This window comes from Equus asinus, chromosome 19, assembly GCF_041296235.1.
Source record: "Equus asinus isolate D_3611 breed Donkey chromosome 19, EquAss-T2T_v2, whole genome shotgun sequence".
NCBI lineage: Eukaryota > Metazoa > Chordata > Mammalia > Perissodactyla > Equidae > Equus > Equus asinus.
This window is the reverse complement of record NC_091808.1, coordinates 21,939,213-21,958,052: the sequence shown is the minus strand read 5'-3', so window position 1 is coordinate 21,958,052 and position 18,840 is coordinate 21,939,213. Positions and strand designations below refer to the sequence as shown.

The window sequence follows — 18,840 nt, the reverse complement described above, 5'->3', positions numbered from 1 at the left end:
ATCTGCTGGGAAGCCAAGAAGAGGCCAGGAGTCCTAGTGTTTCGCTGCAGGTTCACACACACACACACACACACACACGCACATGGACACGCACACATGCCTGTCCCGCCCCATCTGTACCCTCAAAGGAGAGATGATTTCCGCTAGGGAGCAGACTCCAGGGGTGAGTGGACACAAGGGAGAGGGAGAACGGGACAGAGGGAGGAAAAACTCAAATACGGAAAAGGACACTCATGGTAGGGAAAGAAATTTTATTTTCAAGCTTTTAAGAGAATAATACAAACAACAGAGAGTTTTAAAAAACCCTAAAAACTAGTTTAAAAAAGTACTTGACAGTGTCCCTTTAACACCCACAGATGACGTGGCCGTTGTGCAATGACAAGAAACTCTGCAGGTGACCACCCAGTGGCCTTCCCTGGCAGGGTCCCCAGAACCAGCAGGTGGGCTCAGGAGACAGTGCTCCCAACCAGGGTCCCCGGGTCCATCTAGCTGCAGAGGGACCAGGGAGCACGTAGCACTGAGGGATCAGCCAAAGCGCCCTCAAGGGAGGGGTCCGAGCAGCAAGGAATACTGAGATTGGTCTCCGCTCCCTCCTTGGGGCACAGCCCCCCAACTTCCTCCTGGGAGACCCTGGGCCGGAGGCGCTCTGCGGTGGGGGCCCTGGATCTCAGCGTGTGCCAGGGCAGGAGGGAGCCTGGCAACCAGCGCGTCCTGGCCGGGGGTGGGGCTGGGTAGTTGGGGGAGTGGCTCCTTGATTGACAGCTCTGCAGGCTGAAGCCTCAGCCGCGGGACGGTGCTCCAGACCCCCACGGACAACCTGCACTTTTCTCTAGTTGTGTGTGTGTGTGTGTGTGTGTGTTTCCTGTAAACATCTTTGAGCCAAATCACCATAAAATAAAGTAACAAGGGCACAAAAAGACACCCATCTCCAAACCGAAGCCCTCTTTGAACCCGCCTGAAATTGGGAGTTTCAGTTTGGAAGGTTTGCAAGCGAGGAGAAATCCCCCTCCCTCTGCCGCCCGCACCAGCATCTCCCTCCCTCACCGTCTGCCCTGGGGTTCCCTAAAGCCATCGAGTCAGGAGTCCTGCCCATCCAGGGGCGCCCAGGGGCCACAAAAGCTGTGTGCCGTCCCACGGGCCCACCCCCGCCCTCTCCCGCCTGCCTGGGCCCGCGGCTCGTAGCCCAGGGAGAAGCAGACTCAAACTCAGGGTTAGACCAGAGCAGGCGACGGCGCTTTCCCTCTGGGTTGGTTCTCCCTCCGCAGGTGCACACCTGGGCGCACACCTGGGCACACACCAGACTCCCGGCTCCACCCTCCCAGCCGCCACTGTTCACAGGTGTTTAGCGCACAGGTACCGGGTACTGCTGGGTGTCCTGTCGTTGTGTTTGGTTAGTTTGTATTGCACTTCGTTGTTGAGTTTGTGTCGGTTTTCCTCACTCTCGTTGGAGAATGGTATTGACTGACTGGAAATCACGAAACCGCTCGTGGCACCGGCCTCACTAACTCCAGCTCCGACCCTGTCCCCAGGCCCCTCAAGTCCCCCGCTCTCCGCCTGCCCTCTGCTCTGACCCCTGGGCTGCCACCTTGCCTCCCGCACCTGCTCCCCAGAGCGCGACCCGCTGGCCCTGGCCCCTTCCGGCCCTGACTCCCCTTTCTGTCCTGCGTGGTTACGGCCTCCCTTCCAGGTCTGTCCTGTCACACTGTCGTGACCCTCATGACGAGCTCTCGGCTGCCGCCCTGGGGGGTCCGCTGTTCATGAGGTCGTAAGTGACTCAAGATGTGCAGGATGGTGTAAGCACAGTGGTGATCGGAGAGAGGGCCTGAGGGGTGGCTGGCTGCCCGGGCAGGGCCTTCCTCAGGGGCAGGGGTGCCCGTGGCCTCCTCTTCTGAGGCAGGGGCATTGGCCTGGGTGGATGAGGAGGTCCGGGGGTTTGTCCTGCCTCCTGACTTTTGATCCTCCAGGTCTTTTGTCTTGTCATAGTTCAGCACTTTCCACTGCTGGTTGACAGCCTGCCACCGTTTAAAGATGCGGTACACGGAGGGTCCCTCGTGGATGATGAGACCTGAGGCAGCAGGGAGAAAAGAAGAGCAAAGGCCAGTAAGAGAGAGCCAGAAGAAACCAGTCTCCCTTTATCTAGAAATGAATATAGGTGTTGGGTAAGCTGGATTTATATTAGGTTGGTTTGTTCTTTTCAAACCCCCCTTTCAGCCCTGAGCCACGTGATTACCATCCCTGCATTCCTGGGTTGACCCAGCCTTCAGCAGGTAGAAGGCAGAAGCTGCCATGCCGAGCTGGTGACAGAGTTGAGCATCTCCCTGCAGGGACATCGCCTACCTCTGCTCCACCCCACCCACTTCTTGGCTTGACAAAATCCAAATTTATTGTCCGTTGAGGCATAATATAAATATCTTCTTCTTCTCCCTCTTCCATGTATCCATTGTACCTGATACTTAGCAGATGTTGAATGAATTGTGTGCTTTCAAATGCACCAAAACAGAAGCCCTGTGGTCTTTCCATACCTGCGGAATGATGTCTGAAATCCCACTGGTTAAGTTTTTGCGCAAATAGACCAGTGCTAATGAAAAACACTCTCTGGAAGAGAGAACTTTGATGCAATTATACGGCCAGAGGCAAGGAGAGTCATCAGAAACCAGGAAAATAAATATTAATTGTGTGCCACACACTAGGGATAGTGCAGTGAGCAGGACAGGCAGAGTCCTGCCCTCAGAGAGCTTACATTGTAGAGCAGAGACACACAAGAGACATCTAAACCAGCCAAGAAGACTATTTCAGGTGCTGACAAATGCTATGAGGAAGATAAAATAGGATTAAATCACCACTGGCTGAAGGTGTTGAGGGTCCTGTTTTAGTGAGAGTAGTGGAAAAGGCCTTTGCGGGGAGCGATATTTGAGTTGAGACTTAAGTGATGAGAAGGAGGGATCCATGCAAAGATCTGGAGAGAGAGGCAGGAACTGCAGGTGCAAAGGCCAGGAGGTGGGAACAGATTGCACAAGGGCCAGAAAGAGGGTCAGTGAGGCCAGAGTGCAGTGACCGAGCGGGCAGCGCAGGGAGGTGAGGGGCAGAGGCTTATCCACGGTCGGGCCTCCTGGGCCGTGGGAGGGATTTACATTGTCTCCTGAATGTAATGGGAAGCTGTGGGAGGGTCTAGTGGAGGGAATGGGGATCTGATTTACCCTTCAGAAAGTTCATTCTGGCTCCTGTGAAACAATAAACTGAGGAGCGACAAGAGTAGCAGCAGAAGTGATGTAGTGATTCAAGTTGGAAAGGATGGAGGCTCCACCAGGTGACAGCAGAGGTGACAGTGAGAAATCGTTGGAGTCAGGATGTAGGTCAGAGGTAGCGCCAACACACTTGCTCCCAGATGAGGTGGGAGTCAGGAAAAAAATCTGGACAACTGAAGCTTTTGGCCTCAGCAGTTAGATGGGTAGCGGTGCCATTGACTGGGACCTGGAGGGCATGTCTCCACATTGTGTATAGGGGTGTGGATTTGTGTGGTGGTGGCAGTGACTGTACGAGTTTCCTGTTGGGGCTGCAACAAATGACCACACATGTAGTGGCTTAGAAGTACACAAATGTATTCTTGTACGGTTGTGGCGGTCAGAAGTCTAACATCAGTCTCGTTGGGCTAAAGTGAAGCTGTCAGCAGGGCCTGTTCCTTCTGGTGGCTTTGAGGGGAAGATCCATTTCCTTGCCTTGTTCAGCTTCTAGGAGTTATCTGCATTCCTTGCATCAGTCCACCTCTTTCTTCCAATGTCACATCTCCTACTATCACCATATCTTTTGTCATCAGATCTTCCTCTGCCTCCCTCTTAGAAGAACACTTGTGATGACATTGGGCCCACCTGAACAATCCAGGATAATCTCCCCATTTCAAGATCCTTAAATTAGTCACTTCTGCAAAGTCCCTGTATAAGGTAACATTAACAGTCTGCAGGGATTAGAACCTGGATGTCATCGGGGCCAATTTTCAGCCTACCACAGTGATTCACCGTTATATTTTGGTCATGGGAAACTTAAAACGCCTGATAGAAATCTCACTGGTAGGCAGTTAGACATAAGGGTCTTAAGCTTAGGAAGAGACCTGGCCTGGAGATAGACGCCATCAGTGCAGAGGTGGAATTTGAAGCCTTAAGAATGGCCCCAGATCTCCTGGGGACAGAGAGTAGACAGACAAGAGAAGAGGCCAGTGACAGAGCCACGGAGCTTCTGATGTATAAAGGTTTGGGGCAGTTTGGTGGAGGCAGAGCCAGCAAAGGAGGCTCTGAAGGAGCAATAAGTGGTATGGAAGCAAGAGCAGCAAGCGTGGAGGCTCAGAAGTCTAGAGAAGGGGTGTCTCAAGAAAGAGAGTGTGTAACTTTCTAAAATGCTATTGAGAGGTCAGCTCAAGTGAAATGAGGAGTGGCCATTGGCTTAGTGGGCACAGATGGAGTAGGATGACAGAAGTGACAGTGGGAAAATCAGGTAGTTCTTATCAAAGAGTATCTTTTTCTTCCATGAAATCATTGCTCAGGTGGAAGGGATAAGGGAGGAAGTGTTGAAGATTTGTGGAGAGAGGAGAAGGTGGGAAATAATTATCTTGGAAATTAGGAGAATGAATTTACAAGGAAGATAGATGGGAGCATTATCTGATGGTGCTGAGTGCCCATTTGAGATTTGTGGCCATAAATTTGAAGTGAGTCTAGTCACTGGTTGTGTGATTTTTCTCCACACCTTCAACTGCTTGCTAGGAGCATCTGTGGAGTAAGAAGAAAGTTGAGTTCAATTAGTGTAGACTGTTTTCCGATGGAAAGTAAGATAGGAGAGAGAGTGGGACATGAGAATTATGGATGTTTGCAAGGGAGTGGTTATAGAGCTGGCCCATGGAGTCTAGGCTCGGGAGGAGGGAAGTGAGGGCACAAAGGCTTAAGGGATAATGAAGAATGGAAAATGGAAAGCTATAGGGTCAATGCCAAGGGGTCTCTAAGAAGTTGGAGGAATGCTAGAGTCAGTGAACTACGAGGATGGGGGCTGTGGTCAGAGTGGGCTGGTTGAATCCAGATTTTGGAAGCAGTGTGTTTCTTGGTGGTCATGAGGTCTGGGGGCGACCACCTGAGTGGGACTGAGGTGGGCTGGAGGAAAAGGTCTTTGGAGTAATGAGGAAGCCAGGGAGTTGGGTAGATGATCTGCATCAGCCATTCTCAACGCTATCAGACCAAGTGCTCCATTTTTATAACAAATATATTTCAATATCCCTTTTCCTATCCTGAAGTGAAATGCATAAGAGAACATAAGTCACTATGGTTTCTTTTTAAAAAAATAATATAATGCCCTAACAGAGAATGTAAAGAAAAACAAAGGGGAAGTCATTTGTAACAAGACAATGTAAATTTCAATATAAATGCTGGAGCACAACTACATTAGAAAACAAATAAAACGCCTCATACATTTCCAAAGTGCCCCCTAGGGGATGGTACCACCTCTGCTGAGAAACACCGATCTACAGAGATGCTGCAGCCAGGAACCGTGGGAGGGGGACTATGAGGCAGGGGTGTCAAGGAATGCGAGGAGTGAGCAGGCAGTCAGCAGCCAACAACTTCAAGAAGGGGAGAGGGTGGTAATATATGATGAAATGCACTTCAAAGGAGCTGGAGCTTCTGAAGCATCAAGGAAGAGAGGTGGTTTGGAAGTGGTAACGGGGAGCAGGGAAGACGTGGACCCCACCTCCAGGCCCCACAGAATACGTGTAATGGGAGAAAAAGCAGCGACCACTTGAGAGAGCCATACAAGAAACAATGTCCTCAGGAGACAGCTATGTTGCAATTAAGAGATGAAAAGAACTCAGAGAAGAGGTTGCCAGTGATGGACCGTAAGGACCAGAGGTCATGGTGGAAGGGCTGGGAAGATAGGGCCAGTTAAGGGATGAGCCAAACAGGGAAGGGATGATTGTCCATATTGTGAGAGTGGTCCAGGAGGCTGGCACGTGTGATGGTGAGTAAGGTGATTGGGGATGAGGCCCAATGGGATTCACCCTGCAGCAACTGTAAATCTAGGGGCGGCTGGCCCTGCCCTTGAGGGGAAGAGCTGACTCACAGGAGCAAGCAGTAATGAGTCACTCCAGCCTCCTCCATGTCAAGCAAAGAGACTGGATGGGGACACTTCAAAGCCCCTTCAACCTGCAACACACTGTGATTCTGGGAGACAAGACGGCCACCCACTGTCACTCTTTCCTCCAGTATTCCAACAGTTCCTGGAATTGTACTTTGTGCAACAATTCTTCAAGGACTCATTGAAGGAGAGACAGTCTCCCTGTAGCCCAGTAGTTTCTAATCCTTTGGGTCACCTACCCCTTTGAGGATCTGATGAAAGCTGAGGACCATCTCCCTGGGAAAAAAAAACAAACACAGGAATTGTCCTTATAATTTTAGGCGGTTCATAAATCTCCTGAGGACCACTTGTGGACCCCTTGATCTGGCCTGCCTCATTCTGGACAAGGAGACTTCCTCTCTGCCCGCTCTCTCACCCTCTTCCAATGTGACAATGCTCATCGCTTCCTTCACCCTTTGGAACATGTGCCTGTGACCCTTAGCCCTGCACCATTCATGTGTTCATTCATCCCACAAGCCTTGTTTGAATCTCGCTATGCTCTTTTCTCTAGATTGTAAGCCCCACAAGGACAGGGGTCAGCTGTGGTTGAGGTTTGGACAGCTAACACAGTACCAGGAGCTAACTGAAGCCTTGATGATGATGGGAGGAGAGAGAAACCTTGGAGGGAGAGGAGTGGGATCTTCTGAAGCCCTGAACTAACTCTTTCCAATAAAAGCCACTACACTTGATTCTTAATTAGCTTCTTGATCACGCGATTTTACCCTGATTGAATAGAGTGGCTTAAATTTTTTGTCTGAATGCCGCCTTCTAATTATCTAACTGTCTAGTGTTCAGGAAGTAATTAGACCTTTTTAATGGCTAGGTGGCTGAAGGAAAGGAAGGTGCACCTGTTTTTGTAGATAATGCTTGTTTGGCAAAAGATGGAAAAGCACAAACTGCCTTATTCACCTCCACTCCCCATAGTCCTCCTTCTGCTGCCTTCTCTATGAATTATTTATTGATTACTTCGATGGTGGAATAAAAAAAAAATGGAGGAAGATGGGTGGGGCTCATCTGATTGAGACTGGTCAAGTGGGCAAGGTTGAAGAGATGGGAGAGAAAGAAGATGGGTGGGAAATGGCAGTGGAGAGAGAGACTGAAATTAGAAAAGGAGGAAAGAAGGCTATTGGTGAAGGGAGGCAGAGAAGTAGTAGAAGAAGAAAATGGAGAATTAGAATGCATGCTAATGTCAGAAACTCAGCAGGTTTGGATTAAGTCCTTTTCTGGGGTTTTCTATGTAATTTAACAGTAATCTAGAAACCACCTACAAGGCGCCCAATCCTGGGCTGTGTCTGCGGGAAATCCCGTTCCAGAAGAATTGCCACCTTCATCTTTCTAATGTCCCTCCATCTTTCGGGGCTCCTCTTCCTCACATGGCTGTGGGCTCCATCAGTGGTCAGAACCCTTCCTTTGTCATCGTGTCTCTCTCCCTGGCCTCCAGCGGAAGTGGTCCTTGGCTCAGCCCACGAGGATGGGAGGGGAGGCGGCCATCGTGAGGGGTGATTCTGCCTGCGCGGTTCCCCCTCCCCAACTCACCACAGCGCCGTCAGGGAGCTCTCCCTGACGCAGCATCCCCATCCTCCCTGCTGAATTTTGGCCATCACTCTTGCTGTGTCCGCAGCAGTGAGATACAATTGAATTCCGTTTAGTGTTTCCTGAGTACCTACTATGTGCTTCTATAGCACCTGGGATGGAACAAAAAGAATGGTTCCCCTTAAGTATGGAGTTAAGAGGTCAAAGCTAGCAGAAGTCTGCGGAGAAGCCCCTGGTCCCCTCAGCGAAAGTAGAATCCCCCTCCCTACCCGCATCTCCTGCTGGTGTCCTGGTTTAAGTGGCGTAAAAGCTGTTGATGTCTCTAGAAAAATGCTTCTCCAACTTTAGCATGCATCAGAATCCCGCAGGGAGCTTGTTAAAACACATATTCCCAGGCCCCACCTCCAGAAAGTCTGACTCGGCAGGTGTGGGGTAAGGCCTAGGAATTTGCATTTCTCATGTTGATGTTGCCTGTGTGTGGACTGCCCTGGAGCAGCAATGCCTAGTACAGGTTCTTATCCTGGCCCACTGCCTTCTGGAAGGCTGAAAATTTTGATCAAATAAAGAGCTATAAGTAACTTAAAAAATACTCCACTTTCAGATGTGATAAACATGAAAATGTAAGGCAACCGAAGAAACGGATACTTCCTCTCCTGCACCCAAAGATCTCTGGCCCCACAGTTTCGAGTCAACTCACTGATGAACGTGTATTGAATGTTCAGAGTACCTGCTGCTTCCCAGCCTGGTGCCGTTAGGTGAGTTACTTCCTCTTTCTGAGCCTCAGTGTTCTCATCAGTAAACTGGGTCTGATACTCCCTTCCTCAGAGGGCTGCTATGAGATTAAGTAGGGTGACGAGTCCTGCGTGCCGAGGCTGGCACCGTGCCTGCACACGTTTAACACTCAATGCCACCTGATGTTGATTGCTGTGGGGGAGATTACAGGATAGAAAAGCCCACGCACGTCTCTTCCTCCTCCGTCATGGCCAGCCCCATCCCCACCACAAGCACCTATTCTTCCATCTCCTAAATGTCCTTCCCAATCCTCCGTCTGAGTCATGGTTAATAGAAGAGCGATGTGCTAGGACTGAAAGAGCTCTTGCGACCAGCCGATTCGGCAGATGTGGGATGAGCCTTCACAGCTGCGCCCGCTCGCCCCCGACCAGGAGCCTTCAGTAGCGCCTGTGGAGGGATGTTCTCCTCCCGCTGCGGAATTACCCGCTGTTAGGCAGCTGTGGGGCAAGACTCACCCCACGTCCCCGACCAGAGCCCCATCGTTGCCAAACACTCATCTTGCAGATGTTGCCCCTCAAGGGCCCCGCCCTGTCAGAACCCGCGTGAAAGAACTAATCAGGCGCATGTGGGAAGGAAATCAACAGAACCAGCTAGTTTGGGTGGGCTCACGAGGTGCTGCTGGGAGATGCCGGACTGGCAATACCACCAGCTGCCCAATATTCTCCAGGAGTACAGCTTCATACTCCTCACAAGTGTGGCCAGGCTGTAGTTCTGGGGTGCTCCCTGAGGAGGTGGCGAGATGTGAATCCAGGAGCCTCATCCGGGCAGGCTTACCTTCACTCAAATGCTTCGCGTCGTGGTTCGGGTGACTCTTGCAGTAATAAAGACCCAAAGGACAGAGGAGGCGGAAAGCACTCAGTGAGGCTGAGGCAAAGCCCCCTTCCCTTTGTTTCCATCCTGTCAATGTCCTGTCAGTGCCCAGGAGAGGGCGTCCCCTGGGTGGAGACTTCTGAAAGAGTTCCCTTCCTAGCAGATCTGGCCGGGCCACCTGTTCGAGCTGTAGTGTTTCTCAGGTCACCAGGGCCAGACCCGTTCCAGTCACTCTGCCACCCAGGGCACTGCAGGGACCTGTGAGAAGGCCTTTGCCGGAAGATCCCTGAGAGGGCTGAGAATCTTTGAAATGAAGTGAGCTTGACTCAGCAGGGCTGGGTAGGAAAGAGGAATATTTCTGGGCCCCAAATACCCTGGCACTGGCACAACCGAGAGGCCCATTCCTGGAAGTGTGTCTGTGAAGCTATGCCCTAGGACACTGGGGATTTTTTTCTGTGGGGTTTCTTTATGAGGCTTAGAGCTTTCACCATCTGGACAGATACAGACAGAATTGCATTTCTCAGCCACTCTGCTTGGTGATGCTGAAGGCCATGTGATGATGGTGATAATGGTGAGAAGGGTGATGGAGATGATAGTCAATATTTATTACATTGTTGCTATGTTCTGTCACTCTAAAAGGGCTTTGCAAATATGGTCTACTTCTCACAGAAACCCTATGACGTAGGTGATATGATCTCCACTTTACAGAACAGGAAACTGAGCTCAGAGAGGCTACGTGTCTTACACAAAGACACACAGCTTGTACATGAAGTGCGAAATAAATCCAAGTTCATTTGAGACAGAAGAGTGCCATGTGTCTGGGTTGCTTCCTCCTCCATGATCCAGGTCACGGTCTCCCCACAGAGAGCAAGCAGCTATAGAGGAGATAATTTAAAAAAAATTATGTATATGTATGTCTAAACAATTTCTATTGCAATTCATAATAAGATGTGTTTTAGTATACGTGTTACATTGTTATAACAGAGTGGTTAAGGATGTGGGCTTTGGATCAGATCAAACTGGGTTCTGCTTTTGTGACCTTGGGTTATTTAGCTCTTAGCCTCAGTTTTCGCATCAGAAAAATGGGCATTATAATAGTAACTACGTTATAGGGCTGGGGGAGTAAATAAGATAATTCACTAAAGCACTTTTCACAGTGCTTGGTACATAATAAATAATAAATGTTAGTTATTATTTTATTATCATTACTATTAAATATCACATGATTTGGGGGCTGGGCCAGTGGCCGAGTGATTAATTTTGCGCGCTCCGATGCAGGTGGCCCAGCGTTTCGTCAGTTCGAATCCTGGGCTCGGACACGGCACTGCTCATCAAACCACGCTGAGGCAGCGTCCCACATGCCACAGCTAGAAGGACCCACAACTAAGAATATACAACTATGCATCGGGGGGCTTTGGGGATAAAAAGGAAAAAAAAAATCACAAGATTTTATCCTAAAGGAGTTCTTATAAAGTTACAAAAGTAGTTTATTTAAGCAAATATGCCAAACTTCTCTATCCAAAAAGAGTTTTGTCTTTTAAAATCCTTGGAATTTTAGGGGCTGGCCCCGTGGCCAAGTGGTTAAGTTCGTGCGCTCCGCTGCAGGCGGCCCAGTGTTTCGTTGGTTCGAATCCTGGGCGCGGACATGGCACTGCTCATCAGACCATGCTGAGGCAGCGTCCCACATGCCACAACTAGAAGAACCCACAACGAAGAATATACAACTATGTACCGGGGGGCTTTGGGGAGAAAAAGGAAAAAATAAAATCTTAAAAAAAAAATCCTTGGAATTTTAAAGATTACCCTTGGGAACCGGGGTATTTTCTCTTGTCAGGCTACTTTAGCTCAGAGCTGCCACAGAGAAGGAGTTACACTTTTCAGCCCTTTGCACGAGGTGGAGCCAGATGGCTGACGCTGAGCATGAGCATGAGTCCAGCTGTGGTTTAAGACACGGGCATTGAGGGGAAAAGTGTGTCTGTGTGTGTGTGTGTGTGTGTGTGTGTGTGCGCACACGCCTTGTCCATGCTCTGTTGTATTGTCCATTGACTGGAGATAAAAGATCCAAGAGCCTAGGGCACCATGGAGCCACAAGATGGAAGGGGCTGGCGTCCCTGAATCACTCTGTGGGGGAGAACCTCCCACTGACAGGAACTTCTATTAGGTCAATTCACTGAAATTTGGGGCCTTAATTTTCTTTATATCTGATGGAGCCACTGTAACTAAAATACCTTCAGTGCTAGGCGGGCGCCACAAGAGAAAAGCATTTGTGGCTTGATGGCACGTTTCGGTTGGTCCCCAAAATGTATTAGCCGGCATGAACGTCCACCTTATTTACCAGACTGGGGCTGTGTCTAGCCACAAACCCATCATCAATGGGCAGACCTGCCTCTCCTCAATCTGTCCCAAAGACTGTACCACAGGGACTGGAGACAGTTCCTAAGAGGGGCTCCTAAAATATCTTGAGCCCTCTCAGCACAAGTGGAGTAACTGAATTGCCTCCCAGGGGGTCTCCTTTGAGGGGGACAGGACTCACTTAGCATGTCTGCTTCTAAATCAGTCATCTTCACCTTCCAAGCATCCAGCAGCTCAGCTGTGGAGAGAGGTGGCCGTGCACGGGAAGCCCTGGCGGTGGGGGGAGCAGGTTAAGGAAAGAGTGGATGGGATATGAGCTAAGTTGGATAAGCCACATGCAGATAACAGAACATGGACTGAGCATCGTCTTGCCCGTTTCCGTGGTTGGTGCTGGAATCCCCACAGCTGTGATTGTCAACCTATGAGAATCATGACATCTTCTCACAATGGAAGTAACTTCAGAAGACTACAGTGTCAGACCTGGAAGGCGCTTGGAGATTATGAGGTTCAATCCTCTCACTTTACAGATAAGTTAACTGGGCTGTAGAAAGAGGAAGTAACTTGCCCAAGGTGAGAGGTGGTTAGAAGCTAATCTGGTCTTCAGACCTAGCTCTTCTACTACATTCTTGTCTCTTCTATGGCATCAGGCTGCCTCCTCCATGTTTTTGGTTTCCTAATCAAAGAATTAAAAAGTTCGACAGGTGGGGTCATTTCTGGCTAGAAAGAAGGAAAGAAGGAAGGAAGGAAGGGATCTTTGTGACATATATGTGCTTTTCTAGTTAATGTAAATTAAAAGTAAGTTTGAAAAAATAATATATTCACATTCCTGCTGTCCCTACCCCACTTGCTCTCAATCGGGATCTGACCCTTTACCTCAGAGGGCAGGGCCCAGAAATTTCTAAATCATAGGAAAGAACCTCGATGGGCGGCACACAGTGGGAGCTTCAACAAAAAACTTTTCTATAGTTTTGTTAATATTCCACTGTTTTAAAGATTTGGAGCAATCTCAGAAATGTTGCTCTCCTCCCTTCCCCTGACCCCATCTCACTCGCAAGTAAGAAACAAACATGATGGGGTTGAAGGCCTCATTTCTGCAGAGTTGACTTTTTGGTGGCCAATCTCTTGGGTCTGTGGAGTGAAAAAAAAATGGTTTTGGTGCCAAAGACCTTAATTAATTTGCTCTTGTTAAATCCTAATAACTTGACCCACTGGAGCAGAGAATGTCCCATTTGTTTGCTGGGAGGCCCTGTCAGCTTCTCTGCAGGGGAAGACAGTGTCATTAGAGATGACGGAAGACGGGGCAGGTGGAACAAGGACATTCGGTGTAATCAGATCTTCTCATTGAGGGGACACTGGTGAGGGAACCAAAACCTTCAAGAACAAGCACTGTCCCAAATAACAGAAGACTCTCAACTATGTGAGGACGTCAGGTCAGGCTCGTAGGCTGTGACTGGATTCAGGTTCTCATAGTTTCGGTAAACCCTTACTGAGAGCAGACTATGAGGGAAACCTACCCTGATAATTGCCTCTGACCCTGGTCACTGATATTTCTGAGTGCCTGCTTTTCCCCATACGCCATCTCATTCAAGCCTCTCAGCAACCCTCTGAAGACAGCATCATTATCCCACTTCACAGATGAAGAAAGGGAAACAGAGAGGTTGTGCAAGTCACTCAAGGCCCCAAGGTTAGTAAGAAACTGAGCAATATGCAGACATTGTGTAGCACTACTCCTGCCATTCCAGAAACCCACCGAGTTTTGTGGCTCAGTCTCTCCTGTTTCTTCTCGTTCTGTCTCCATCCATCCTTTAAGAGTTTAATGTTCCCCAGGTTTCCGTCCTTAGCCACCTGCTCTCTAAACGCACCTAAGTTATCTCATCAAAACCCACAGTTGCAATCACCTCTTGCTGTTGACCTTCAAGTCTTATTATCCAACCGCCTGCAGACACCTTTCCTTACCACCTCCCCCATCAGTCACCAGTCCCCATCAGAACTGGTCCAATGCCCTCGACACCTTCCTCTATGTCACAGGAGGGAACCTTCTGTGTGCCGGCAAAGGCCTGTCCCTCTTTCTATCCCAAAGAGGCTCTTTCCTGGCCCTGCCCTCTCCTGTTTGCAGCCCGTAATATACTGTGTGTGTCCTACTTCTCTTCTACTGCAGACTCTTGACTAGGAACTGGCTCCTGCCTCTCTGCCTGGATGTTAGGCTTAAGATGCCTTTTGTCTCAGTGCCTTGGCTGAGGACATACCCTTTGGTTCCCTTTGTTCCATCCATTGCCCACCCCATTCTCATGCTCAGCTATGGTGCCCAGTCTCCACTCAAGCCAGAGTCCTGGGGTCTCCACTTGCCAGGAAGGAGTTCAGAGGGTCCTCTCTAGTCCACCTCCTAAGTGCTTCCGAGGTCATCCTGTATACCTCTTCCCCACTACCACTGTTCTGCATCTCTTCACTCTTTGCTCAGACTATTAAAAGTGTTTTCCAAAAGGCCTCTCCCTACCTCTAGTCTGCCTAGCTCTGATTCATCCTCCCCACAGTTGTCACAGTTGTCTCTTTAAAACATACATCTGATCATACTTCTTTCCTTTACAAAATTTTATCAATGTCTCCCCATTGCCAGGGGGGTAAAGTCTGAGCTGCTTAGCACATGAGTCATGACATGGTGGGATTTGGCTCCTGCCAACCTCCCCATCCCTGTGGCCCATCACCCGCCCCCACACCCTGGCTATTTGCACTGAGCCATACAAACCTATCCAAATTTCCTAAGAATACTTGTTTTCTCATGTGAATTTACACATGCTAGTGCCTCTGCGTGGAACATTCTTCTCCACTCTTCTGTACGAGCTTTGACTTATCTTTTGAAATCAAGTCAAGGATAGGGTCCTTCCTTCAGAAAGCCTTCCTGGCCTCCAGGAGAGTTAATTGCTGTCTGCTCCGTTCTACCTTCCTCTGGATCTTATACAGGCTCCCTCTGTGTTGTGGTTTATTTGTAGCCCATGAGCTCCTTAACGGCAGGGACTGTGTCTCATTTATCTGTCTGTTAAAGTTCCCTCAGTTGGGGAACAAAACAAGACAGCCCATAAATGCTACTGAATGAATGGCTATGACCGTCCTAGCTGCCTCTGACTCAGTCATTTCCTGTGCTCACTCAACTCTAGGTCCCAGCTCTTATTATTGGGATTAATGATTAGCTTGTTTGCCGCCGTAGTGATATGTAGGATCCTTGAGAGCAGGTGACTCTCTTGTTGGGAGTGCCCTCTCAATAAATATTTTTGAGTGAAAGGATGGGTTCCCTAAGTTCATGTTAACCAGTAGATTTAGCTCCCCCACCCCAAGTACCTTTCACCAGAGTGTCTCACAGGGAGACAGACCACTCAAATTTCATCTCAATTTCTCAAACCACCCTCTCAATTGGTGTCAGAATAGCACTGATGAAAAGGGAGGTGCAGCAATGGCCAACCTCCAAAACCCTGAATACAGAACAGGAGCAGCTGGGGCTCACTGGATTTCTTATGGCTACCAGCCGTTACTCTATGGGTCAAGGTATTACTAGACCCATTTCCCCTCAAGCTGCCTTCCCATCCGGGCTCTGCATTTGCAACTTCACAGAGCAATCAGAGATGAAACAGGCACTAGAAAGTTCCCTGGAACTGGAGCCAGAGGTTCTTGGGCCAATCCTCAGCTCTACCATTTGCTGAGCTGTGTGACCCGGAGCCCAGCTGCTCTAAGCCTTTCCTTTTGTTAACTATGGATCACAATACCTACTCTGCTTATCTTGTAGGGTTTTGGGCCCTCTCTCAGTTTATCTCTGTTCTTGCAGGGGTTTGGCGGTTTGTTCTCGCCACAGCGACTTACATTTGGCTTTCGTAGTGGCATGGATTGGTCTAGGAAGCTAGGACTCCATACAAGAGATATTTAATCTTTAGGGGCAGCTTGTATCTCAAAGTGTACAACCCTCTGATATGATCAAGTCCAGAGCCGTTTTCCACAACCTTGGACCCGTGCTTCATCAGAGAGAGAACTTCCTGGCAACAAATTCAGGCAAAATCCTTTGATGAGAACCAAAGGCTGTTCCCTGAGAGTCGTTGCTCCGGAGTCTTCTCATTGACCATTGATTGACCTGGAGGCCAGCCAGATGGACACAGCCATGGGTAGGGCTGTGTGGCTTCACGAGCAGGAAGCTGACCATGTTCCAGACTCTGCATCCTCTTGGCTTCATGGTAGAGAATATCTGCTGAGCTAGTTTTGACACCCAGTGGAATTTCTCCTCATGTGTCCCTCCTACTCTCATGAACTTTCCCTCAGCACACCACTCTGATAGAAAAGGTAAATCTATTTTTAAGGATTAAGTAACACTATACGTTTTCTGTTTACTCAGATTCTTTACTATCTGAGGCCATTTAACAGTCTTAAGAAATAGACAAATTGTTCTTGGTGTCTGAAAAATAGAGAAAGTCCAAAGACTCATTTTAGGAGATGGTCTTGTTCATTTCTTACTCAGCCTTCTGAGCTAACACAGAGCTAGATGCATTTTCCCTTCTCCTGATGATAAACTTTTTATCCAGGTACTGAATTTCTCCATCCATGCAAGGAGTTTGGGTCTATGGATACAGATTCTTCCATTCAACATTTTTTTCAGCCAGCATTTCTTGAGAACACTCACCTCTCCCATCACCACTTCCACCCACTTTCTGGTGAGGAGCCTTCTCTTCCTGTGCCCTCTCTTTCATCATCTTCTTCTACTGTCTCGGGATTGCCGGAAGGGAGTTTCTCCTTTCCCATCGGAATAAGCTAATTGACTGAATTTTAAAACTGGTGACCACCTTAAAAGTAGCATAGCTGCCACCCTGTGGCTCTCTTGGCTGTGTGTTCATCTTTGTGCCATAAGAAGACCACATTAGGCCTCCTTCTGGCTGGCCCAGCCAGCTCTCCATTCCCTGTTGCAGCTTCTCTGACGTCCACTGGCTCAGTAAATCAAGTAGTGTGGCCAGAAGTCCAGATAGAGGCAGGAGGTGGTAGGAAGAGGGGTGATGGCATACTTTCTCCTTCTCTCAGAACAAACTTGACCCTGAGTTGGCATTCTGGCTCGTTTCCCCTGGAGATCTGATGAAGGTGGGGTGTCAGCTGTGCTATAATGTTGCCTTGGTTGGAGGTAACCCCCGTTTGGAGAGTGCTTTACTCTGAATGCCTAGTGGGAGTGGCTTTGCGCTTCCCTGAGTACAGCGACTCTTATAACTAAGTATGACTTTTGCGGGGACCCTGGAAACTGTGCCAAGGTGGACCCTGCGCCCACTGTTGTGGATCTTATCTCCTTCTTCCTGAGCTATCATTGAGGGGCTGAGAGACTAGCCCTGAGCTAGGACACGGAGTGACGCAAGGATGCCTGCAAAGGTAAGCCGGACCTGCCTTGTGGAGGCTGGTGTTCTTGTCCTACATTCCTCTCGGTGAAGCTGGTGCCAGTCACTCTCTGGTAGTTCTGTGAGTCTGAATGCCTAGTTGAGCCTAAAAATAAAGATACCCCTGGTAGACATTGCAGGCTCCCTCTGATTCTCCTATCCAGAGAGCCCCTGAAAAGCTGATACTGTACAACCACATGTGCGGTGTTGTGTTTCCGTCAATTGGCCAGAACACTGCAGAGGAGGAGAAGCGACCGATACTCGAACTTCACCTTTCAAACCAGCAGCATCACTACTGTGCATCATCACCATCATCGCAACCACCTCAAGAATCTGTGCCCTCCAACTGCCGCCTGTCACCTCGCGCTCTCGTCTCTAGATCACGTATTGGTCTCTTTCTGGTTGTGTCTCCCAGCATTTCCTCCTATGAACAGCATCTCTTAGAAAAACACTGAACTGAGAGTCCTACTCTGCTGGCTGAGTCAGCCTGAGACGAATCCTTCAGTCTCAGAGTTTCAACATCTGAAAAATGGGAAGCATAACCATTGCCCCCCGGGCATGCTCTGAAACGGAATTCGCTCCAGCTGTAATCAATAAAATGATAGAGCAGTCTAAACTCTGTGTAGGTGAGATAGTCTAAATGTAAATATATCTGACCACTTTGCAACGGCCCCAAAAGCAGTCAGGGTCCCCGTGCATCCCCTCCCATCAATGGCTGTCTCCGTGTGGTCACTGGCTTGTCAGAGCAGATGGACAGATCATGGAGATCATGATGGGGCTGTGCATCTGTGAAATTACGTTTTCCTAAAACCTGGGAAAGAAGGAAAACAATGTGGAAACCTCAACAATTAGCCCACTCTGCTTTTTCCAGAAAGTGAAGGACTGAGTGCCACATGTATGTGAGAAGAGAAAGAATTAGAGAGATAGAGGTGGGCTGGGGGAGGCAGGCAGATAGAGAGGAGCCAAGAAAGAGACGGAGGAGGAGATGGCACCGCAGAGCCATATTCAGGGGAAGACTCCCTGAGCAGGAGAGACCAGAACAGCAGGCAGGCCAGAGTGGGGGTGCTGGGTGGCTCAGAGCCACAGGGAGCAGGCCTGCTTGTGGGAGTTTCTCCTGTAGGGGGGCCCAGGTGCACTCAAAGTCACAGGTTGCATTTTCAGGTATCCCATAGGTGATGCCACGGGACTCCTGCTCTCTGATGCAAGAGGGCTAATGAAAGAGCACCAGACTGCCAGAGGGAGACCTTGCTTCTAATCCCAGCTGAGCAACCATGAGCAGATCACTTCCCTTCTCTGAGCCCCAGTTCTCTCAACTGCAACACTGCTCTGGTCTACTGCAAAGTCTCTGCAGTGTCTGATTCTCTCAGTCTTCAAGTCCATGGAGCCCTGAGTGGTAGGCAGTGTTTATGCTCCCGTCTCTCACACACACTCCTCCAGGGGAGGAGGAGTATATGCCCCTGCCCCACCACCCCATTGATGTTGGGCTTATTGGTGACTTGCCCTGGCCCATGGGCTGTGAGCAGGAGGGACAGTGTGTCAATAATGAATCTGAGAAGCAATGCAAGTTTCCACCAGCCCTCTCGTGCTCCTGCACTCGGCTGGAAGCATGTACCCAGTAGTCCCTGCTCCTTTCACCTGCCTCCCGGTGTGAGGAGACCCTTGGAGCCTGAGCCCAGTGTACAGTCAGGAGCTAAGCTCAGTCAAGCCCAGCAGAGTCACAGCCATCTCGCAGACCCGTGAATGGGAAATAAATGTTTGTTGTTGTGAGGCACTGCAATTTTGGAGTTGTTTGTTACTGCAGCCAAAGCTGACTAAT

The 18,840-nt window shown here is 49.4% G+C and overlaps 1 protein-coding gene and 1 long non-coding RNA gene across 3 annotated transcripts in view; one reads left to right on the top strand and one right to left on the bottom strand.

Annotated features, from left to right (window-relative positions):
* Nucleotides 1–1,204: 1,204 nt before the first annotated feature.
* On the top strand, nucleotides 1,205–11,039 carry LOC139041062 (uncharacterized). 2 transcript variants are annotated; one of them, XR_011495576.1, is made up of 5 exons: nucleotides 1,205–1,338; nucleotides 1,688–1,793; nucleotides 1,984–2,159; nucleotides 8,282–8,435; nucleotides 10,561–11,039. It is a non-coding gene; the product is annotated as an uncharacterized lncRNA (long non-coding RNA). The 2 variants fall into 2 exon arrangements; XR_011495575.1 differs by having other exon boundaries at nucleotides 1,220–1,353.
* MARCHF4 (membrane associated ring-CH-type finger 4) overlaps nucleotides 1,347–18,840 on the bottom strand; it is a 104,738-nt gene continuing 87,244 nt past the window's right edge. Inside the window, exon 4 of the mRNA XM_014852490.3 lies at nucleotides 1,347–2,065. Coding sequence (XP_014707976.2) covers nucleotides 1,698–2,065 — 368 coding nt within the window. The 3' untranslated portion in view covers nucleotides 1,347–1,697. The remainder of the gene's footprint in view (nucleotides 2,066–18,840) is intronic.